Here is a 24,010-nt window from a genome sequence, read left to right as displayed (position 1 = left end):
AATAATATGTAACTATGATTTTACATATTAACAAATTTTTAAATGAAAATTACATAAATTGATATTAATTTTGAATAAAAAGTAGGAATTTCATCCTATTATTTTAATAGTTAATTTACTATTTGTATTTTACATTGGCAATAACAAATTATAAGAAAAAAACATACATACCTATTCAATTTTGAACATTCTATGCCTGTAATTTAAAGCTTTATAACCGTGATGTGATACTCGAATGCCAAAATTATTGAGCTCCAAAGTACCAAACTGAAAGCTAGGACAGTTTAAAAGTCTTAAGCTCGGATCTTTATATGAATTGAAACTAAAAAAAAAACCAAAGAAATTATCTGTAACGAGAGAAATTCAATGGCAGCTGAGCGAGCAACAGCTCTCATTGGATACCAAATGAATATCTTCATTTAGCTAGCTATGTCAAACACTTGATACTTGTATAAAAGGACTGCTAACCACTCGCTCAGCAGGCACAAATACCAGAATTCTAGCTACCTAAAGAAATCTGCAAGCGGTACAAAAATCCACTTCTAATCATTTTGAAGGTAAAAAGAATGCACACATCCCTTGGGACCCACCTCCTACGAACCCCAAACACACATTCCTTACCCTACAAAAGGATTTGGGAACCTAGAGAGAGGAGAAGATGAGCTTTATTTGAAGATGTTACAAGCTCCATGATTCTCACATGCCCCTTTTCCTACAAAGCTCTATCATTCCGCATAAAAACTTCGGCAATCAATGGCTTCCAAGACTTTCATTTCTCCATGTGTAAAGGAAGCTTCCAACTCATCCACACATGAAAAGATTTGCAATATGAGGAAAGATGTAAAGCTCAAATGTCTTTGCAAAAGGTTTGAGATAAATTCATTGCCTACTACCCCTACTATGCTTTTGACTCTGTGAATCAACTCTAGATTAACTTTCAATTGCATCAAATTCAACTTTAAACTTTGATAAGTACGATAAATCAGTCTTAATTTCTTCATCAAATGTGAACATACTAAATTTGAACTTCAAAAAAGTTCAAACAAAAGTGAAAATGTACAAACTGAATAATAACAATAATGTAGATGCAAAATCTAACTAAAACATATCCCAGCATCAATGTTGGTCATACTACTCTGACCAACTTCACCTGAGTTTCTTTCTAAGGAGTCCTATGGCAGAGTAGTAGTAGCATTATTCTTCGACATTTTTTTTTGGCTTTTCAAATATTTCAGAATTAAAATTGACATGAACAGAAAAGAAACTCAAAATTCTAGTATGCCGAAATTATAGTAGGATATATGCCATGCTTTCTAATCATAGAATGCAAATGTCTGTAGTGCTCTCATACAAAATATGCAAAAAAGAGGGTACAATCACAGAAAAGTAAAAGCCATAAACAATGCTGAAACAGAAGTAAAAGCTTCAATGATTTCTACATGCATACTTCTAATTCTATGGTTCAGGGGCCGCGAAAGTCAATGCCAACTCCAGACACTTACTTGGTAATCATGTCCACACACTCTATCCCTCCATGCCAATAAGTAGAAGATCTTAACACATTACTTTTAATTCATAAAACCAATCACTGCAAAGCAATAAAGCAGAAATTCTGCAGTCAGAGCCTAAAAAGTATTATATATAGAATACATTGTACCGGAAGTTCTACCATTCTAACAAGGAAATATTATATTTAGAAACGGTGTACCAGAAGTTTGGCCTCTTGACACCAGAAGATGTTGTTGGTTTTGTGAGGACCAATACTTCCCATGTCATGCACCCAAATCTTCCATGTGGACAAGGAGTGTGAACGACTTTCCCAGTCCCAGTTCAACTTTCATATAAAATAGTAAGATTGGAGCAAATCAAAATAGATAACATGAGATTACATTCAAGCATTAGTTAACACCTCGTTATAGTATACTGCAACAAACAACAATTCAAGCTCAAACTCCACATCATAGCAAGGTCTAGCGGTTCTCTCAAGATCAAGGCTTCATGATATGACTTGCAAAACAGAAAACGATGTCCTCATCACATTTATCACCAAGCACCTAACGGAAGTTATGGATATCAAGCCCCAGAAAATGACACCAAATGATTTAATTGATCTGCATTGCTTCTTCATGGTACTTCTCCAAATCAGCATCTAGATCTTCAGCCGATAATTTTTCACCACCACCTCTGCCATTGCCACGTCCACGCCCTCCTCTTCCAGGACCACGACCTCGTCCACCACCCTGGTTTCGGCCCAGTGCACGTCCACTGCTAAAACCAAACAAAAATTTAATGAAATGCATTTTGATTGAGAGAACCAATAACAGCTATCGAATCAGATGAAAAAAGCTTGACGTAAACATTGCATTTATAGAAATTTAAAACATAATTACTAGCTTCATACTTTAGCAACACCTAAAACATAGAAGGGACAGAATAATCCACGAAATTGAAATCTACACTAGCAAGGACAGAGAAATCCATGAAATTGAAATCTACAGTAGCAAATGTGTGATCATGCACACAACAAGGTTACCATAACTATTCAAGAGGCAGGCTTCATTAACATTTTTCTTTGTGCTTATATAATACACCACCATCATGGGAAAACTTAATTATCAAAACTTCTGGATTCATACGATCAAAACACAAGACAGGGGAATTATTCGCGAAGGATGTATAAATTGATCCCTAAAAAGGAAAAAATAAAACTTTAAAAAATGCATCCAACAATAGTCTACTATTCGAAACATACCCCAAATAAAAATGACATCCAAAAATCATCATAAGTACACAAATAACCACCATTTCCAACACCAAATTAAGTAAGTTCAGATGATTTTTAATAAAATTAGCCCAGTTGGTGAATAAGATGGTCAGATTTAAGAAACCCACAATAATTAAAAAGAATGATGGTATAAATATTAGGAGGCAGATAATTGCATGCAGTATAATTCCAATTTGAGAAATAGAAGTGTTCGATGCAAATGCACCTATTAACATGGTGAATACCATGAATACAACGGACAATATCATGAATACAATTTAATTCTCCATCTAGCTTTATTTTTCCTCCATATCACCTCATTTGTCCATACATGTTCAATAAAAAATGTTGAGATTGTATATTTGCATGTTTGATCTTTTCAAAGCTCCTAGTGAACATGTCCCAAATCAATGAAATATATTTTAACTATGGACTAAATCAGAACAACAAGAAAAAGTTAAAAATCCATAATAAAACCTAATATAACTCCCAAAACAGTTACTTGAAACATTGCCTGACAAAGGTATTGTAAAGAAAAAAGTTACATCCACTCCAGACCACATACCATTAGCTGCAGTAATACATAACTGCGCTCGTAAAAGCAGATCGAAAATTAGAAATAAGAACAAATGAATTGAAAAAAAAAATATATATATACCCTCTAAGAAATCCACTTGAATTCCCAAAATTGGGATTTGAAGAAGCAGGTAGAACAGGCGTCACGATGTTTGCTCCCACAACCTCCAACTTCATGGGCTTCCCATCTAGCTGAACATTGTTGTATCTCTTTATAGCAGCTAGAGCATCTGCTTGTCGTGAAAAAACTACTTCTGCTGTTCCCTAAGAGGAATAAAAATTACAACGTGAAAATATGGTTAATAAACAAAAGAGCCCTTGTGTAGGACACACTTTAAACATACCTTTGATCTCCCACTTTTATCATAATTTATAGAATACCGTTTAAGATCGCCAACTTCAGAAAAAAGTTCCTGCATATACAAATGTAACCAAGTCTTAGTGACGCCAAAAAAAAAAAACTCTTAGGTTCCAATCCACAAATCCAAAATTGAAATACCTTGATATCCTCGTTGGAAACACCATAATCCAAATTCGAAACATAAAGCTTCGTGCCAGTTTCAATAGTAGAGGCCCGTGCAGGGTGTGAAGGATATGCCACACCATGATCTACAAACAAGTCGTGTGACCAAGGCGTCTCAGGCGCCTAAACCCCCACGAGAAACACTTGTATTAGTAGTAGTAGCATTAGCAGTAGTAGTAGTAATAGAGCAAGAGGGTGGTGTTGGTAGAGTAAGATTGAGCGAAAGCGGGATGTTTAAAACCCAAATGTTCCTTCACCTTGGCTCTAGAATAGGGCGCTGCTCTATTAAGACCGCGATTGTTAAAGCGGCGAGAGGGAGCTGGTCCAGAAGAAGCACCGCCGCGGCCCCTGAAGTTTGAGGATCCGGATTTCTTGTTGTTCTTGATGATATCATCTAAGCTCGTGTCAAGAGGGTCGACCATGGTGATGGCGGAGGAGTGGTGGTCGTGGCTCAGGGAAACAGAGAGGAAAGAGAACTCTAGGGTTTCTCAATCGAACGCTGTGATGTGATGAAAAGCGCGAGAGAGAGAAGCCAATTGCCAAAATTCGATGACTACGCTAATAATAAAATAATAAAATAATAATAATAATAATCAATAATATACGAAAATTTTAAAATTTTGAAAATACTATTATTCTCTCAAAAATATTTAAAATAAATAATAACACTTTTCAAAAAATATTTACAAAGATTCTTATCCTTAAAATTTACTTTTTATCTTTTTAATTTCTGATTTTTCGTATGTTAAATTAATTAGATTCATTCTCCCTCTTCTATTTTGTTTTGATTTTACTCAGACTAATGATAATGTTTGTGACTTGAACCTACGTGATCTATTGATGACCAAGTGAAACTCGAGTGAAATTAAGTAGAGGTCCAAACTAAATGATGTTAAAGAATCAATGAATGAGTTATGCTTAGAGATGAAATGTCACTCGAACTTAAAACTCTTCCAAAAATGCATTTTTTCTATTTATTTCCATAGTATGATTGTAATTGTGGTGGTGATTATGTGAACAAGACCCAAGACCGACTCTGACATTTTTTTCCATTCAATATTTTTTTTTTTTTTTTTGAAATTAAATTACTTTGGGGAATGTTAGTTTCCTTAGTTTGCCCGACCAACAAAGTGGGAAATATTTGAACGTAGCTCTTTCGATTGTACTCTTTCACATGAATTATTTAATGAAAGTTTAGATAATCTAAAACGTGTAGATCTATCTAGAGGATACTTTTAGATTTGAAAAAATAGCTACATGATTGTAGTCTAGAGAATTTAGAGTAATGATTTAGCAGTGGGATGGACTACTACAGTAACATCACACAAAATGAAAAAAAACAAACAGCACTATTGCCCAAAAAACTACAAATTTAGCCAAGCCTCGAATGAAGATACTGAGAACCTTATGCTTCCACTAAACAGATCAACAGAAAAACATTACGGGTCCTTCTAGCTTACCAATGCAAAAATGTTAATGAGATCTAAATTCTGCAAGTAATTGAAAACAAAGATTAAAGAGAACCAACCAGATGAGAATTGAGCCAAATTGGTTATAAAGCCCATGCTGCTGCTCGGAAACAGTGAAATTGACATTGAAAACAGCAACTCATTAGCATCCTTGGATCTAAACATGGTCAAACATCATCTCCCATGTTCTTGGCATGACACAAGATGAAAATCATGTAGCATTACATAGGGAGATATTGCATTAATTGCACACGATAAATCATACAATATAAGGTGGTGTGGTGGGGGAATGACCGCGAAGATTTGTTGTTCCAGATGGACATAATTCTACAAGACAAAACTCAAAGCAACCCAATATGTAATCAACCAAAGCACATTCATAAACCCAGAAATGAATAACATCATCACTTCACAATGTAAAACAGACACCACAAGAAATTCATCACCAGGAGGCTTCTTATTTAGCACGGCTGTTGAAAACATCGAGACCCATTTCAGTTGGGTCAGTAGCTTGCAGCTCAATTTGAATGCCATCCAATTCTCTCCTGAACTTGTCCTTTGAACTTGCATAGATCATCTTGCTTCTTACCTTTGATACGTCCGGAGACCTTTGCAACAACAAAAGAATATGGTGATGATTAGTGATAGAACTAACTACACGTTTTGTTTTTCTTTTTTGATCGTAACATTACCAAGCAATGAAGAAAATTCTGCTCTTCTGGACATTCTCTTTAGTGAGAAAGTCAAAATCATAAACCGCGTATCGGCATTCATCAGCAGGAAGACAAGCTGTGAAATCTTCATAGCTTTGACTTGGCTCGCCAACTTTTTCCACAATCACTTGCTTTTGCTTCTCTTCAATCTTATATACAATGTATCTGTAAGTTCTCTTGGTTTTCAGCTCTAAGAACTTAAGCTTACATTCATCATGTACAGCCATACCGGATGCCGCATTAGCCTGAAAATTAATTTGGAAGAAAATGATAATACAGCTTAAGAGGAACGAATTCAAAGATGTGAACACTAGCATAGGAAAAATCAAATACTTATAAAGTTTACTGTAACGACCAAGCCAACAACTAGCCGACATTGTCCTCTTTGGATTTTTCCTTTCGTGCTTTCCCTCAAGATTTTTAAAATACATTCGCTAAAGAGAGGTTTTCACACCCTTATAAAGAATGTTTCATTCTTCTCCTCAACCGATGTAGGATCTCACGATCCACCTCCCTTCGAGACCCAGCGTTCTCACCGACACTCGTTCCCTTCTCCAATCAATGTGGGACCTCGAGTGTCATGATCATAGTGTAATAGAACCGAACCTGCTTGATTATCATTATGATCTCCACATGGTCCTTTTAGAGTCTATTCTTCATCTTCACAAATTCTCCGCAATCATTGAGATAACAGTCATTGGTTGGTATCGATGAGTTGTCAATTGGCAAATGCATAACATTTTGATTCTCAAGAGAGCGGTTTTAGCATTCGAGATTTGATGTAATATTGAAAATTAAAGGTGGGCATCACAATAAAAATATCAAAAACCCAATTTATTTCTAATTCTTCCCTATATTTATCGTCGGCCGTTGGGGGCTTCTTTGGTCCACTGACTATGCTGCCGCCAACCAATTATCATTGGCCCCATATTCAACAAGCACATGCACTCGATCTACTTCACAATATTACCATTCTGATAGTACACGCAAAATATCGCCATCTTTCCACCAACCACCAAACATCATCTCAATCACTACAGAACCAAGCACAAGAAAACACCAAACTAAAGAAAAATATAAATTATCAATCTCGGATGACCAAGGAACGGCGTCAATCAGTAAAATCCCGATCACATCCAAGGAAACGAACTATATCCGAGTATTTCCGATGATACTGAAATCAATCCTAAACGAAATCTAAATAAATCAAAACCGATCCAGCTCAAATCGGACAAATGAAAACTAAAACGATCTGGATCAGAAAAATAAAATAATACAGATCCACACCCCGCAAGCCCGGAAAATCAAATCTACCAGGCATCACAGATCAAGACAGAGAAAGAAGAACATAAACAGACTATAAATCAAGAAGAAAAAATACGAAAAAGCAAAAGATAAAGAAATCCGCAAATGAAGAAGAATCAGTGAAAAGAGGCTCACCATGGCTGAAGCTTGAGTAGGGGAAGTGAATCAGAAGATCTAGGGAGAGGAACGGAAGACGGGAAGAACAATCTCTCTCTCTCTCTCTCTCTAGCTCTGTGAAGAAATTCACGAAATGTTCGAGATATTCTTCTCTCTCTGTTTCTATGTTCTTCTTGGTAAACGATGGCTTTACTTTTTTCCACAATATCACGATGGCCGTCGACAGCGGAGTTTGAGCAGCATTTCCAATGAAATTTCAACACGTGTTCTCTTACGAAATGACTGTTTTACCCCCATTGTAATGTTGCATTCTGGGACTGTTTCCATACCTGTGGAGTTTAAAAGTAATTAAAAGTTAAATAAATATTACGAAAATTAAAGTACGCATTATAATTGGTTTATTTGTTTAAATAATTATGTTTTAAAATTATTTAACGTTGTTATTATAAAATTAATATTAAAAAAAAGTTATTATATGATGAAATTACATTAATAAACACATATTTTAAAAGATTGATAATAGAAGAACGTTGTTTCATATTTTTTTTTTCTTTTTTGGCCAAACATTAATGATAGTTTAATTATTATTATTATTATTATTATTCTGTGTACAGTTTAATTAAGATATAATCATAATTTGCATGCAATAATTATAGGATTACGTAATTAAAAGAAGTATTCAAGGCTTGTATATGACTAAAGGATAGTAAATATTTAATGGAGAATTTATTTTGACTATGTAATATAAATTCAAGTACATTGGATATCACATCTAAATAAGAGTAATCATGAGAATAGAATGACTAAGAAATATTTTAAAAAAAAATTGAAAGTTACTATCTATATCAATAATGTGTACCTTCATTTTTAATCTTGAGAATATGATGACTAAGAAAGAGTTAGAAAACTTTTCTTCTGTTTTAAACTAGAAAAATGAGTAGATCAATAGATTTCTTAAAAAATGTAAGAGATCGACTGAGGACAAGTTATATCATGTGATAAGAGTTCACATAACCATATAGGTCAGCTGAACTCTTCCTATAAATATCTCAAGCTTGCACCTATGTGAAGGAAACTATAGAGGAGGAAGCCAACCACAACAAACAATCCCTTTGGACAATGAACTTCTAAAAAGCTAAGTTTATTAAATGCTAAAAAATAAAGAGTTAATTACTTTAAATTATTATTAGATTCGAATTTATTTTATGAAGGGTATTAATTACTTAATTTCTGAAAGCTTTAAGATTCATTGAATAATATATCCATGGGTGTGGTCAAATTCTACCACCACGCTTGATTGGACATTAATGTAAACCATAAGCCTAAAATAATTAGTTTATTTTGTGAATTATTGGTAGAGGACAAATATTTTATCTATAAAAATAATAATAAATACCAATATTGATATTTTTTTTGGTTGATGGTGATAGCCTACTTCAGTTGACCCACCTAATCTATGTAATCTTAATAAATAAGAGATAACACCTAATCTTATCAATTCATATATATATATATTCTTTTTTTTTTTTTAACTAAAATACAAAATTCGATATAAGTCAAATATAGTAAATAAATTGTATTAATTATATTTATTACTATTTTATATTATTGTAATTTATTTTATTATAAATAGAGAACTTTCGCACAGATTTAGATGGATTAAGTAACGTTCTCATGTAATTTATTTTATTATAAATAGAAAACAATGGACTATTTTAAAGATTTGGGTCTTTTAATTCAACTCTACGCGCATTGAATCATATTATAAATAAAATTGGATATAAATAGACATGCTATAAGATTTTTATTTACATGAAATATCATATAAGCCTACATCAGCTTCATTTGACACTGCACCCAACTTTTTGTTACAAATTAATTGTATTATTATCATGGTCACCAAATCAATGATTTCACAAAAATGAATGCAGGGACTAAAATCAAACACATCCTATTCTTAAAATGCTGGCAATGAGAATACATTATAAATAGAACTTTGATTAATTGAGTTTACATTTAAATACAGATTCGACGTTACAAACACAAATAAATACTAAGAAAACAACATAAGCACAACTCAAACGATCAAACGTGGAGCAAAAAAAATAAACTAACAATTTCCGTGGAAGTAAAAAAAAGGTAACTCTTACTGACTTTTCTTGAAGGGACGGATGGATAGTGATAGTGATAGTGATGAATGAAACAGATAAGTTAGCTAATTTAACACATGTTTAGGAGTGATTTTGGACATGATGAAAGTGGTTTGGGTCATTCCAAAATCACTCTCAAACATATCCTAAGCTTAATTAATGTGGTTTCGTTTTCGTATACCAACCTGATCCTTTTGTTGCGTGTTATTCAAAATATTTGCAAAGTCGCTGCAGTTGCTCAGGAAGGCGACATGTACATTTATGGTCATGCAAATTCTGGATTGAGTGCCAATGCTTCTCTGTAAATCATCTCCTTCATCTGCTCTTCATCCAAGTATTGTTGCTCAAACTCGAACGAGAATGGCTCGGGGCAAACTGGCTCATCGGCTACGTCGTGCAATCTCTCTAGGTATGGATGTGCCAACGCTTCTTCAACTGTTCAAAACAAAATTCGTAAAGTTAAACCAAGGAATGATGTGAAAAAGAAAACTATTTCAACAGCCATCTCTTCTGAACATGAAGAGTATGACCAGCAACAGCGAGGAAATGGGGGGAGAAATGATAAGAAGATATTGGAACATAAACGTATAGCTTGCTTCTTAATGCAGAAATTCCATGAGAATAATTTAGATTGTCTTGATCAGCACATGCACATCACAAATCCCAAATGACAACAATAAATCTTATAATATTTAGAATGAAAAAACTTGTAAGGCATTGTATTTTAGACACATGGCCGCAAATGGCAATATGAATTACCAACTTTGAACATTGAACCAATCCATGATAGTTTGTACCTTGAAAGAAAATTGCAATGACTAAACTATCATTAACATTGTATCTCACGAGCAATTAATTCCTTCAAACCATCGAATGATCAAAGAATTGAGATTTGATAAATATTTACCAGTAATTCTCCTGGTTGGATCAAACGTCAACATTTTATCCACAAGATCAATTGCCAAAGGATGAACATGAGGGAAAACTGTTGCTAATGGCTGACGAGGATGTGGAGGTAGCTGCCGAAGATATCTTTTCGAGTCTTCGTTTCGAATAAAACCAAGATCCGATTCGGTTGGTGTGCCAAGAAGCTGATAATTAAAATCATACAAGGAGAAGGCAATCAATTTCAGAACAAATGAAAGAACATTAGCTTTTTTTAGAGGAAAAATAGAACTTGACAATCATTGGCCAAACTCAATATCCCAAATGGAAACTGATGAAAATTATCAAAACAGACCCAAGAAATTATCTTTGACAGAGTGTCATAGTCAACAAAATTCAGATTATAAACTTATAATGATCATAATAAGAGACATCACAAGAACTGCCCAGGAACAAAAATTCCCTGGTACATTTTTACATCAGCTAAATCTTTAATAGTCAAAATTGGATAGTTTATAACCAAAAAACTGCAATAGCTCTGTATAGATTGTTTTACCTCAGTCAGTAAACGCATCTGATGCACATGATCCCTGCCTGGAAATAGAGGCCTTCTGTTCATAAGCTCCAAATAGATGCAACCAACAGACCATATATCAATAGCAGCTGTATAATCAGAGTTCAACAGTAACTCAGGTGCCCTATACCATCTGGTAACAACATATTCTGTCATGCTTTCATTTTCTGAAGTTGGACGAGCAAGACCAAAGTCGCAAATTTTAAGATCACAGTTCGCATTAAGCAGTAGATTGCTCGGTTTCAAGTCCCGATGAATGACATTTGCAGAATGTATGTATTTAAGTCCTCGGAGAATCTGATAAAGGAAATACTGCAAAGCAAGCCAAATCTTATATTACAAGAGGAATAGTTGAAGAAAAAAAAAATCAAAGGTGCAATTAACATAATCAATGATGAACAAAGTAAGGGACCTCGTCATCCTACCTGACAATGCTCTTCTGATAAAGTTTGGTTCGAGCGGATTATTTGGTGAAGATCGGTGTCCATTAGTTCAGTGGAAATGTAGACATCACTGAATTCTCTCCGCAGAGGTGGAGGAATCACATCTCTAATGCCTATTACCTACATCAAATGAATCGCAATCTATATGAGTGTGTGGCACTAAAGAACAACTATTTAAAAACTTCCTTCAAATCAGGAAGTATAAAGAAAGCAAAATACCCATCATAAAAAGCAGTTCCAATTCCAGTAAAGTATAATTTTAAAAAGTCAAATCCCAAAAACTTCCCACAATCAGCAAAATTATGCAGAACCAAATGCTACTAAAGGTTATGGGCACCTGGTAAAAGAGAAGGTTACCCTAATTGAAATTAGGAAACTCCAATCCACTAATTAATGAGCCAAATCACCAAGAATAATCTGTTCAATTGCATAAACAGACCGGAACATCACAATTGAATTGATTCAAAATGAACTTTCTAGGATTCTATCATGATTACCCCACGCCACCAAGAACAACACAAAATTATTGAGATTAATCAATCACCGCCAAGAACTATTCTAGACAAAAGAATTGATCGATCAATATTTTGCAATTCAACGACGCTGCGCGTGGTTAATGATTAAACACCGTCCAAAATCAGAGGAACACCAAATTGAATCCACAGACACAAACGGAAGAAATCCTAATCGCATGGATTAATCGAAACAACAATTATAGCAACTACAGGGATAAACTCTCTCACATTTTCGTGATCCAAATGCCGGAGAAGCTTGATCTCACGGAGCGTCCGCTTCGCATCCATATGATTATCAAACGCGTTGGCAATCTTCTTAACCGCAACCATCTCGTTGGTCTCTGAATTCAAAACCGAACTACAAACAAACCAAATCCAACAAAGGTATAAGACAAAAACTGAATCCAAAGGCGTTTCCAAACAAGATCACCAACAATTCCAACAAAAACAGATGAAAATACCAAACGATTCCGTAGGCGCCGCGACCTATAGGCATGATAGGCGGACGATATTTGGAGGTGATTTCAAACGGATTCCGGAAGATATTGTACTGCACATATTGACCGCCATGGGTAGGAACAGCAGGAAAATCACCGGTATTGTTCTGACCAACATCAGCCATATTCTTCGACCTCAAAAATCCAACAACGAAAAGAAGACTCCCCGCTCAAATCTGCAACACCCCCTGCAAAGAATTCTTCGATTCTGAGTCTAGAAATTGAACCCAGAATGAAGAATGAAGACCAAGACCGAAAGTTTGACAAAGAAGTTCAGAATTTGGAGAATATTTATAAGAGAAGAATTTGTCAAACCGAAAAATGAGAGAGTGAGGAGTAAATTCTAGGAAAGAGAAACGAAGGCCCGCGCGGGAGAAAAATGGCTTACGCGCTTCTCACGGAGGATCGGACGGATAACATTTCAGCCGCCTTTAATCGACGGTCCAAATTCATTTTCCTTTTGTCAACGGCTTCCGTCGTCGTCTTCATTCCAAAATTTGGAGATAATTCCATTTTTTTTAATCTATTGCTTAAACATCCTTTTAATCATTTAATTTAATGGATTTAATGTATTGGGTCTTTTTTTTTTTTTTTCCTTCGAGTTTTATTGATTTAAATTATAAAATTATTGGATTATTTTATTGAAATAAAAATTCCTTTTTAAAATGATTGTCTAATTAAATAACTTAATATTTTAAACGCCCATAAATTTAGTATTTACCATAAATTCAAAATTTTAAAAAGCCCTAATTAAATAATAAATTTTAAATTAACATTTTCATGAATAAATTTCTAAACAATTAATAATTTTCGTGTCTCTTCAAAATCATTACCATTTATTTAATGTTATATACTTGATACTGGTACTAGAGCTCCCTTTGTTGATCGGCCTCTAAGTGATTGTGTAACTTCTAGTTAGGTTCTATCAACTTGGCGGCTCCTAATGAGTTGAGTTTTATTTTGATTGGCTCATATTAACCTATTTCTATCTACTATTTTAGAGAATTAATATTTAAAACGGTTTATGATTGATTTAGGTCATTTAAAATCAATATGGACTACTTCTCATATGTTTGTATGGACGTGTGTACTGATAAGAATGATTTCAAGTCTTATTACTTTTCGTGATTTAGCTGCTATAAGCCTATAAGCAAGTCAATGGCTTACAAAGATAACATATTTACTTAATGGGTCCCTTTGCACGTGTAGAGGCTCATGTGAGTGAGTGTGTATATCCTTCCAATAACACGTTTAAAATTTTATAATCCAATTTCTTCCCATAGGCTTTTCCAAATCCGCAATCATCGCATAAAATAGTATTTTCCTTGATGTGATACTTTTCTTTACAAAAAAAAAAAAAAAATTGAGATCGTTGGCTTCCATACCCACACAACGATAGAATTTCTAAACGATTTTAAGCTCGTAGACCAAAAGATAAAAGAAGAGGAGAAACACTATGGTATTGTGACTCAGAAATAGGTTTAGTGGGAAAGAAACAAAGAAGAAGAACTTGTAGAAAGGCTTTGAGCGAGAATCACGGGTGAGAGAATAGATGGAGTGAGAGTAGGTGGTTTGGCTCATCTAGAAAATCAAGTTTTCAAGAAATGACACTTTAGTCGATCCTCACTCGTCATAGTTGATAATACGACCACTAGAGATTGTATAGAACCAAATTGACAATGAGGAAGCCAAGAGAACCCTCATCATTTAGAACGCATTCATTGTCATAGTTGTTCGGAGAGCCATTGCTCGACGATGCATCATCGATACCGAAGCATCTTGACCATAAATAGAATCGAAGCCAAGGCAAGTCAAATTGACCCACTTGCAAGCATTTGGGGCTCAAAACATTCAAGATATTGATTGGTTTATGCCTAAAAAGTACACCAAAATGATAAACTTTGAAGCAACTTTATTCAAGTCCAAAGAGGCTGGGAGATGAGGCAAAATCCAAAATTCAAATCAACAAAAAAAGACAGGGCCACCAAACCCAACCCAACCAACCTACCCATTTCATTACAAATCAAAGCTAACATAAACAACAACAGCCTGCAACCTCATTTTTCCATTCCCATTGCTCAAGCATCAGCAAATCTGCAAATGAAATTTCAAAAGTTATGAGCTTGTCCTCTTATTATCTCTCGAGCGATCAATGGACAACACGATGGACGACAAGAGAACACGTTAAACATGAGTTCGAAAAGTCCTACCCGAGCTCAGAAAGCTTCTGGTGAGCCTCAGCATAATCAGCAAAGAAAGCATCCTCATCTGCAGCATATTTTTCGACAAGAGGGCGGAAGACAGGGTCGCACAGAAGTGTCTTGTCTGATACCAACTGCAGAAGACCTTCCTTCTCCCCAGTCAAGAGCTCGCTGTCGTAAACAAGCATGTTCACATAAAAGAATTAGAGCTTTCAACATTTCTTCACAAGCTCCATTATTGATAAATAAACTTGTTTTAACTCACGTGAAATACGAGTTGTCGAAGATGAGAGGGTTGGAAGTCCACGGTCCCTCAAACCCGGATCGTTCCTTGTGTGCCCGACCCTGTCGAGTTAAACCATCATTAGCTTCAAAAACTCAAACTGCTTGACTATACTAAATTCAAGTTCATGGATACATTTCTATATCACTAATCATCAAAGCTCAAGAACTAAATTTCAACGGAACGAACCAATGTGTGACCGCCAGAGAGGGCGACAATGTCCTGGTCAGAGAGGCCCATGGTGTAGAAAACATCCCTCAAATGATCAGAACCTGAACAGAACACAACCCATCAGTTAATTTTCTAATCTAAAGCTTCGTCTTCACCTTTCACATAACAACCATATTATCATGGATACTAACCCTTGGTAGCATCGGGCAAGCGACCTTCCGGGGGTGGCGCAGGCTTGTCCTGCATAACAAATAACACCAATTTTCAATATCAGAACAGTTCATAAGTCAAGAACAGGTTAAATTATCATTGCTAGTTTGCATTACTTGAAGAGCTTAGTTTCAATCTGGTTACTAAGGCTTCAGATCATTATGAATAAACAATAAAAGTTGAAACAATCCAGAGAATCCAAATCCATTCTCAACTAAGAACAAACGCTACACCAATCAAATAGAAAAGATAATTGGATATCACTGACCTCTCTACCAGGGTGGAACGGAACCTCAGGCCCTCCAGTGATCTCGACAGCAACAACACCAGCCAACTGGAAGAAATCAAACCCAGAAACACAAAATTAAACAACAATCAAGATCAAAAGTCCACAAAAAACAGATCAGATCAGATAAATTACCTGGTAAAAGTCAGCATATGTGAGGATAGGGAACTGTTCCTTGATAGGCTCCAATAGCCTAATAGCGATGTCAAGGCCACTGTTGGCTGCATGAGCGAGCTCACTAGGGAACCTCATAGTTCCAAACGGACCACCAGTCCTGGATTTATGGTCAAAGGTTCCAGCAGAGTGCCATCTGAAAAAACAAAATCACAATCACTCACAAAAATAGGGAAAAACTAAGAACTCAGAAATCAAGAACAACAAGAACAACAAGAACATACGCAAGACGGAGCATTAGAGGAGCACAATTCTTCTCAGCAATAAGTCCTCTGAGCTTCCTCTTGGCCTTTTCGACGGCCTTTTGATATTCCTCACTTACAACAGGGTAGCACTTTGTCATGGTGAAATTGACGAAGATACTGAAATCAAACAAATCAACATCCACATTTTCATATCAAATCCACGAACCAAGAACAGCTTAAAATCAACTTCAAATCCAAAAATCTCAACAAAAATTCCAAAAAAATCAAAAGAATCCACAATCAAAAATCGAAAATGATGAGCGATTAATGCTTGATTTCCATCTAAGTCAACGATTAGAACCGAAAAAAACAATATACCTTGGTAGAAATGGAAAGATTTGGAAATAAACGAAGAAGGTAACCAAAGGGTGTGAGTCGAGCACGAGTTCACTGAGAGGGGCAGCTACATAAATAATGGCAGTCGAGAAAAAAGAGGGTTCTAGATGCTTGATTCTGACCGTCAGATTATGAAGCAGCTTCAAATTCAACGGTAAGGATGGGATTTGACGAGAAGGTAGGTGACAAAGAGTTAAGAAAAAACCGGACCCAGAGGAAACTGAATGGACCGCCCAACTGAATGACCAAAATACCCTTCTTCGGACAACTCAAAAGTTGTCCTAATTGGACATTTTCTAGTTTGAATTTGACCTTAGACGGAATAATATTTCCTTTTTACACCATTTTTCATTTAAATAATATTATCTTTTATTATATTACCTTTTCCATATTAATTAGATATTCTGTTTACAAATGATGAAATTTTGAATTTCTCGTTGATTTTAATATTGTTGGACCAAAATTAGACAATTGGAATTTTTTTATACTTTTCTATTAAAAAAAAACTAAAATATTATAATATTTTTTAAGGTTGTCTACAAAAAAAATACCCAAAATATTTTTAAGATGTAAAAAAAAAAAATATATTCCAAAAAACTATTATCTAATTATGGATTATATTGTATAAAATTATTAAATTTCCTTTATTATAATATTAAATAAGACAGAAAAAAACCAAAAAAAAAATCCCTAAATAAGTGATTAATGGAGAATTTTGGTTTATCCAACAATAGTGCTGTTTTACTTTTTAGGAAAATTATAAATTACCGCTAATATTTTATTTCAAAGTAGGTATTAAATAAATATAAATAGTAAATAAAAAATCATATCTAGTATACTCTTCCCATTGAGTAGCAAACTTTAGTCCCTTAAAAATTAGTATTACAAAAATATATAAAATATTTATTAAAAATGAGGAATATATATATATATCATGCTGTCGTAAATTTTATAATTTATGGTTGATCTATCAATTTTTCGTCTAATAAATATAAATTTTAAAAAAGTTATAATAAAGTGTCTTACCAAGATTAAAAATTAAAGGTAAGTATAAAAATTATCCGATAAAATTTAAAATCATTAATTCATATCCGATAAATTTGTGAATTTTAAAAGGCATGTTATTTGGTAAAAGAAAAAAAAATATATTAATTTATATGTTTATGTGTGTGAACGCGCTTGTTTGATCGAAAGATTCCGTTGATGGGAAATGATAAAGTGACTTGGTCAATTTAGTACATTGGATCACCGCTGAGTTTGATTGGTGGTAGACACCGAGGATGTGTGTCAGTGCTCCCTCCATTGGTTTTCCATTGTTTTTTAATTTTTCTAATATAAATAAAAGTCCAGGTTGATGACCCGTGTGGGTGATCGTAACCACCAATGAGAACGAGCCACGTCATCAATGAGGATTTTGAACTTTTCCAAATGGACGGCATGTAGTGGGCCGTGAAATTGGCTGACTACTTAAAAAATATTCGTATGGGGGAGAACGTGACACCCACAACTCCCATCCCATTAATTAACCCGCATTTAATTAACCATAATTACGTGTTTATATAATTCCCTCCCTCTAAAAAAATTAATTAATCTAATTTAATTAATATGGTTTTTATTGAGATTAGAAATATTTATTTAACGGGTCAATTATAGGAATTATATTTCCTTCCTCAACTTAAATTCACATTTGTCATCCTCATTTTTTTAAATATAATATTTTTAATAAAATAATATAAAAAAAATTACTACAAATTATATTAAAAATAGAAACTATTTATTTATTTCTTTAAATATATATATATAGAGAGAAAATATTTGAAAGGAACACAATTATAGCACACATCTCGTGGAAATAAGAAAATTACCATTGTATTCTTTAAATATTATTTTATTTAAAATTTAATTTTAAACAAAGTAGGTAAATAAAAAAAAAAAAAATAGAGAGAAATAATTGTAAGAGAACATTTAAAAAGAGCAAATATGAATGAATAATTATAATTTATATACTAAAATTACAATCGTATTCTTTAAATATTATTTTATTAACCTATTTTATTATTTGAACGGAAGGATAATAAAAAAAAAAACTTAATTTATCAAAATATAATTGTTCATAAAAAAAATAATTTATTTTAGGTAGGTATGCCTAAGGACATAATTAAAATAATAATAATAATAATAATTTATAATATCTTTTAAATATTATTAAAAGATAGAAAATAATGATATTATTGTATATGTAAGTGCAATTGTATTATAAAATAGTTAAAATATTGGAGAAAGTGACAAGATTTTTATACATAGGCTCAAAATTGTTAAGCCCTAAAAATGAAATGGACTTATGTTTTGAGCCCAAATAGTGATGATTGGAGCACCCTAAGGTGCTAGAGAGGCATGAACCCAAATTTCATAAATATTCCATATCTAATTGAGGATTACAAAGATAAAAGAAGCTATGTGCCAGCAAAGAGACGATTCTCTGAAGGGGGTAAACATGAGGCGATGTGCCAATAAGAACGTTGGGCTTCGCGGGTGGATTTAGTGAGAGTCTCACATCGATTGGAGAAAGGAACGAGTGTCAGCGAGAACGCTGGGCTCTGAAGGGGGGTGGTGGGCTTTAGTAAGAACGCTGGACCCCGAAAGGGGTAGATTTGGTGGGGGTTCCACATCGATTGGAGAAAGGAATGAGTGACAATGAGGACACTGGGCCCAAGTAAGGACGCGGACCCCGAAGGGGGTGGATTTGGTGGGGTCCCACATCGATTGGAGAAAGGAACGAGTGACAATGAGAACACTGGGCCCCGAAAAGGGTGGATTTGGTGGGGTCCCACATCGATTGGAGTAAGAAACGAGTGACAGCGAGGACACTGGGCTCAAGTAAGGACGCTAAGCCCCGAAGGGGGGTGGATTTGGTGGGATCCCATATCGATTGGAGTAAGAAACGAGTGACAGCAAGGACACTGGGCCCAAGTAAGGACGCTGAGCCTCGAATGGGGGTGGATTTGGTGGGGTCCCACATCGATTGGAGTAAGAAACGAGTGACATCAAGGACATTGGGCCCAAGTAAGGACGCTGGGCCCCATGAATTTGGTGGGGGTCCCACATCGATTGAAGAAAGAAACGAGTGACAGCGAGGACACTAGGCCATGAAGGAGGGTGGATTGTGATATCTCACATTAGTTGGGGAGGAGAACGAAACACCCTTTATAAGGGTGTGGATAATATCTGCTAGCGGTGAACTTGAGCCGTTACATTCATTAACGCATCAATCAACATATCCATACTGCTGAGAAAATGAATATTTATATTCATACGATGAAATCTATGAAAAAACAACACATGACTTATATACATATACCTTAACCAAACCATCTTCGATGTGTGTAATTGATCGAAGAGTAATTACACTTGGTCTAGCTTCACCGACTCTCGTTCTTTAAAATTTCAATAATAACATCAAATGAATGTTTACCAATCACACAAAGTCTTCCTCACATCAATCCTCCAATAGGGTAATGGTCGGTGAAACTTCCAAGATATTTCAACTTCAAATCAATGCATCATCCTTGAAGGGGACAAGAAAAGGAAATCAAAGCCCCACTTTCCCTTTTGTGTTATGGCAATAAAAGACCACAGGTTTTTTTGTCTCTAATCCTTCCCAGGATCGAGCCAAGAGACGAGAAAATTGGGTCGAAGCTCACATCCTGCTCCCAAGTCCATGGTTACGTATGCCCTGGACCGTAGAGTTCACGTGTTCGATCCAAACTCAAGGAAAAAAATCTTGTTCTTTAACTTAAAAAGGTTAAGCAATGGAGCAAGCCTAACAAGCACCACATCTATATGCAATTTCAATATCTTTTACAGATAATGGTGTCCCCCAAATCAAATAAGTTTACCTTCGTTGTCACATGAAGATATGTTATGTTTTTCTTCTTTGGATTTTGACAATAACATTTGGCGTAAATATGTACATCAAATTCAAAGATGAGTTAAATGATGGAGAAACTAGAACTAGAAAAGACAATCCAAAAGGGAACCGACAATCAAAGACAAGAAGGAGAATACATGTGGTTGGCTCATTATTGATGGCAAAGAACTTTGAACAAAGTTGTCACCAAAATTGTTCATCCTCACGAACATAGAGGTGCATATGCTACTTTGTGATGCTCCGAGCAGTTCATATGGTGGAATATTTCCTCTAACGTACAATAGACTGATTCATTTACCATAATTTTTTGATACCAATTGTAACAATTTGGATCTATCAGGATCATTAATAAAAAAAATAATTTGAAATAAATAGTGAGACTCGAATTATAGACCGTCACTGACGTGGAATATTTGAAAATACACATAAGTTCGATCCTTTTTTTGGAACTAATAAATAAAGTGTAGGTCCACCTGTACACTTAACACTGGGTGACGTTCATCACCTTGTTTGGTGACCTTTGTGCAACATATTATCTTTATCACATAACTTGTAATTATCATAAAATCATTATAGATCATGAATCACTTTGTCCAAAAGATAGATCTCGTACACAATTTCAATACAATTTGATTGATGCACGATCAAATCGGGATGGCTAAACTCATTAGGGATCAAGAGCACCACTATGGCACCAATTCTCCCATCTCCGACCGGGCTACCCCACTATATGCAACTTAAATTATAACAACTTTTAACAACTTTCCCCGTGTATTGCAATATGACCCCTAAATTTCTAATAATTTCAAAATGCTCCCTATCTCACTCTAGAAGCCTTCATAAACAAGCTAATGTAGGGGCGAAATACCCAATTCGCCCTTTTTATTTTCCTATTTAAGCTCCCTGATTCATTTCTAATTCAATATTCTCATAATTCCCCAATTTCCATCTTTTCAGACCGTCTCCAGCGCCGCCTCCTCCCACCGCTACTGCAACTTCTTACTCCTCTTAACTCTACTTCCATCAATGGATTCCAAAGAACCGAAGCGGCGATTCTCGGACCTGCCGCCGAGAAGAGGTCAGATCCTGATCGGGATCTTCAAAAGCATCTTCAGAACCATTAAACCGATGCCGGAAGGATTCGAAAGTGATCGGAGAAAAATCGAATCCCTAACTTCATCTCCGATCACTCCGGCTACGAATTCCAGTGGCTACAACTCGGAAGAGTTCAGTCCGAGTCATGACGAGTGAGCGAGTTTGTTATGAATTCGCTCACTGATCGGTTACTCTCGAGGTCTTGCTCTCCATCCGCTGTGACGAATTATTGTTTCTGTATTTCAATTTCTGTTGTTTTTGTTGTTGTTAATTGTATATTGTAGAGGAGACGAAAATTTCGATTCTGTATATAAACAATTTATTGTGGATTTTGGTTAATGTGATTTCGATTTTGGAATGTTCTTCTGAATCATCCATTGAATCTCTTCTCCGATCGCTTTTCCTGCTCTGTTTACTTTTCGAATCAGAGGATTTTTGGTCATTTCGTCTTCGGATTTTGTGTTCAATTGGTTGGATCTAAAAAAATACAAATATCTTTTTTTTTTTTTTTTTTTTTTTTTTTTTTTTTTTTTTTTTTTTTTTTTTTTTTTTTTTTTGGCATAACCAAACGCCCTTGTCCTTTCAATTCCTTGTTCATTAAGCGTCTTAAAAAAAAAAAAAAATTAAAATTGTGATGCTAACCTAACTAAGATGAAGTCAATTATGTTGCGAAGATATGGCTGTTCATTTCTAAGATATGTCAAACCTGCCTTTATAAATTATATAATTTTTTGTTATTTTGAATTTATATTTTTAAAAATGAGTTAAATTACTATGTTATCTCTTATCTCCTAGCCGTTAATTTACCATTAATAAATATTATTCACTATCGTCTATCTCATGATTTTAAAATGCCTTTTACTAGTAGAAGTTTCTACTTCTCTATACAAAAATGTTAATTATTTTCGAAATTTTTTTTCTATAGTAATTATTGATTATTCGAAGATAAATCAATTATATGTGGCGAGAAGATTTAGATTTTATTTTAAAAATATATTGAATATTATTAAAATTTTAAATTAAATAGAAACAAATTTGAAAATTTTATTCAAACACAAATTTAAAATATTTGAAAGTAAACTTGTAATTGGAGGCAATACTTTTAATGGACAAGAGATATCCCATAACTTAGCAGGTCGGCTTACGTGGCACGATCATTGCTCCATTTTTATTTATTTATTAATGATTTCTTTTTCCTTCTTTTACAGTACAAATTGTTCCAACCCTTTCACTTGACAAATTTGCTTACGTCATTATGTGGATGTCACGCTTACGCATTTTTCAATATTTTAATTTTTTAAATCCTTATTTTATTTCGAAGTTTTAATACTTTATAAATTATTTACTTTTTAGTCCTTGCAATTTTAATATACTGTGGTTTGGTCCATGCTATACTTTATTTTTATATCTTCCATTCTTTATTAAACAACAAAGTTTATGAAAAATTTAATTTTTAATGGTATGTAATTATTTTGTATTTAATTTATACCTACAATAATAATAATAATAATAATAAATATATTTAAAGCCTATTAAATATAAATTTATTAGATAGTTTTACTGAATAAATGCTCATTGACACAAATTTGTGAGTTTAAGGATTAAAATTCGAGTAAGGGAAAGATTTAAACTTTTTACTTTTTAGTTGATGTTATACTTTATTATATTCGTTGAATTTTGCTCGTGCTGAAGTGAAATTCCTTTCTTACCCCTTATCTTATTTTATTTTATTTATTTGACCTTTCAGTATGTTAAACAAATAATGGGAGTACGTGTCACTATTTAACCATTTTTCAATAGTTCACATTTGCTGCTTACGTGTCATATCGCAAAAATGTTTAAATTTCTGTTAAATATAATTTTAATTATTAACATTAATTATTTTCTAAATTTATTCTTGTCAAAGTCAAATCTTCATCGAAGCTTGGCTAAACTTTCTACTATTTAATAAAGTTTGAAAGTTTTATAATAAATTTTGAATTAATTTTTTTGTTTTGGAAAATTCTAATGAAATTATGACGTGACAACTTGGCTAAATGGCGTGGAAGAGATAGACGTTCATGCTTATATAATAAATAATGAGGTACCTATAATTTAAAATTAAAAAATCCATATATTTTTTAAAGTAATAATTCTCCTTTTGATAATTAAATTTTGTAACAAAAAAAAAAAAAAAAAAAGTCACATTCTAAAATTAAATAGATTTGACTGGTCAATGCATATACCCAATAAATATACATAATATCCTTATATTAGGCTAAAGATATTTAGCTCATTTAAAGGATAAAATTGTACTATTTTTTTAATAAATTAATAAAAAAATATTACTCACCTCTTTTCAACTTTTCAAAGTTTCAATAATATTCTTATATTAATTTTTTTTAAAAAAATACTCATAATATTAATTTTGAAAGCAAACGGTTAATATTACTCCGTTTAGAATCTAAAAAAACCTTTAATTTTATTTAAAAAACTAAAAAAAATATGGATGGAAAGAATAATAACTTTTTTTTAATATTTTTTTATAAACATTGAGTGATTAATGCATAT

General features: G+C 33.8%; 4 protein-coding genes and 1 long non-coding RNA gene across 7 annotated transcripts; all 5 read right to left on the bottom strand.

Annotated features, from left to right (window-relative positions):
* Positions 1-394: 394 nt before the first annotated feature.
* LOC111492672 lies at positions 395-1,152 on the bottom strand. Its single transcript, XR_002719909.1, has 2 exons — positions 1,013-1,152; positions 395-963 (listed from the first exon to the last, which is right to left on the bottom strand). It is a non-coding gene; the product is annotated as an uncharacterized LOC111492672 (long non-coding RNA).
* Positions 1,153-1,806: 654 nt separating this feature from the next.
* Positions 1,807-4,402, bottom strand: LOC111492670 (THO complex subunit 4A-like). Of its 2 annotated transcripts, none has more exons than XM_023142061.1 (5): positions 4,121-4,402; positions 3,840-3,986; positions 3,685-3,753; positions 3,423-3,604; positions 1,807-2,268 (listed from the first exon to the last, which is right to left on the bottom strand). In XM_023142061.1, exons 1-5 carry the CDS (start codon positions 4,283-4,285, stop codon positions 2,103-2,105), a joined length of 729 nt encoding a protein of 242 aa, XP_022997829.1. In that variant the 5' UTR covers positions 4,286-4,402; the 3' UTR covers positions 1,807-2,102. The 2 variants fall into 2 exon arrangements, with proteins under 2 accessions (XP_022997829.1, XP_022997830.1); XM_023142062.1 differs by having other exon boundaries at positions 1,844-2,265; positions 4,121-4,400.
* Positions 4,403-5,435: 1,033 nt separating this feature from the next.
* LOC111492671 (actin-depolymerizing factor 2-like) lies at positions 5,436-7,691 on the bottom strand. The gene is made up of 3 exons (XM_023142063.1): positions 7,486-7,691; positions 6,025-6,290; positions 5,436-5,940 (listed from the first exon to the last, which is right to left on the bottom strand). The coding sequence occupies exons 1-3, from the start codon at positions 7,486-7,488 to the stop codon at positions 5,790-5,792; spliced, it is 420 nt and encodes a 139-aa protein (XP_022997831.1). The 5' UTR covers positions 7,489-7,691; the 3' UTR covers positions 5,436-5,789.
* Positions 7,692-9,423: 1,732 nt separating this feature from the next.
* LOC111492741 (mitogen-activated protein kinase 3-like) lies at positions 9,424-12,856 on the bottom strand. Of its 2 annotated transcripts, none has more exons than XM_023142175.1 (6): positions 12,496-12,851; positions 12,263-12,392; positions 11,502-11,639; positions 11,059-11,388; positions 10,525-10,708; positions 9,424-10,052 (listed from the first exon to the last, which is right to left on the bottom strand). In XM_023142175.1, the coding sequence occupies exons 1-6, from the start codon at positions 12,654-12,656 to the stop codon at positions 9,883-9,885; spliced, it is 1,113 nt and encodes a 370-aa protein (XP_022997943.1). In that variant the 5' UTR covers positions 12,657-12,851; the 3' UTR covers positions 9,424-9,882. The 2 variants fall into 2 exon arrangements, with proteins under 2 accessions (XP_022997943.1, XP_022997944.1); XM_023142176.1 differs by lacking the exon at positions 9,424-10,052 and adding an exon at positions 10,069-10,448 and having other exon boundaries at positions 10,480-10,708; positions 12,496-12,856.
* Positions 12,857-14,413: 1,557 nt separating this feature from the next.
* Positions 14,414-16,516, bottom strand: LOC111492742 (L-ascorbate peroxidase, cytosolic-like). The gene is made up of 9 exons (XM_023142177.1): positions 16,420-16,516; positions 16,081-16,218; positions 15,818-15,992; positions 15,665-15,730; positions 15,378-15,426; positions 15,205-15,287; positions 14,998-15,077; positions 14,742-14,903; positions 14,414-14,625 (listed from the first exon to the last, which is right to left on the bottom strand). The coding sequence occupies exons 2-9, from the start codon at positions 16,197-16,199 to the stop codon at positions 14,610-14,612; spliced, it is 750 nt and encodes a 249-aa protein (XP_022997945.1). The 5' UTR covers positions 16,200-16,218; positions 16,420-16,516; the 3' UTR covers positions 14,414-14,609.
* Between the last annotated feature and the right edge of the window lie 7,494 nt (positions 16,517-24,010).

Source organism: Cucurbita maxima, unplaced genomic scaffold (assembly GCF_002738345.1).
Source record: "Cucurbita maxima cultivar Rimu unplaced genomic scaffold, Cmax_1.0 Cma_Scf00018, whole genome shotgun sequence".
NCBI classification, from domain to species: Eukaryota; Viridiplantae; Streptophyta; class Magnoliopsida; order Cucurbitales; family Cucurbitaceae; genus Cucurbita; species Cucurbita maxima.
The sequence above is the reverse complement of the archived record's forward strand: the minus strand, read 5'-3'. Positions and strand labels throughout refer to the sequence as shown.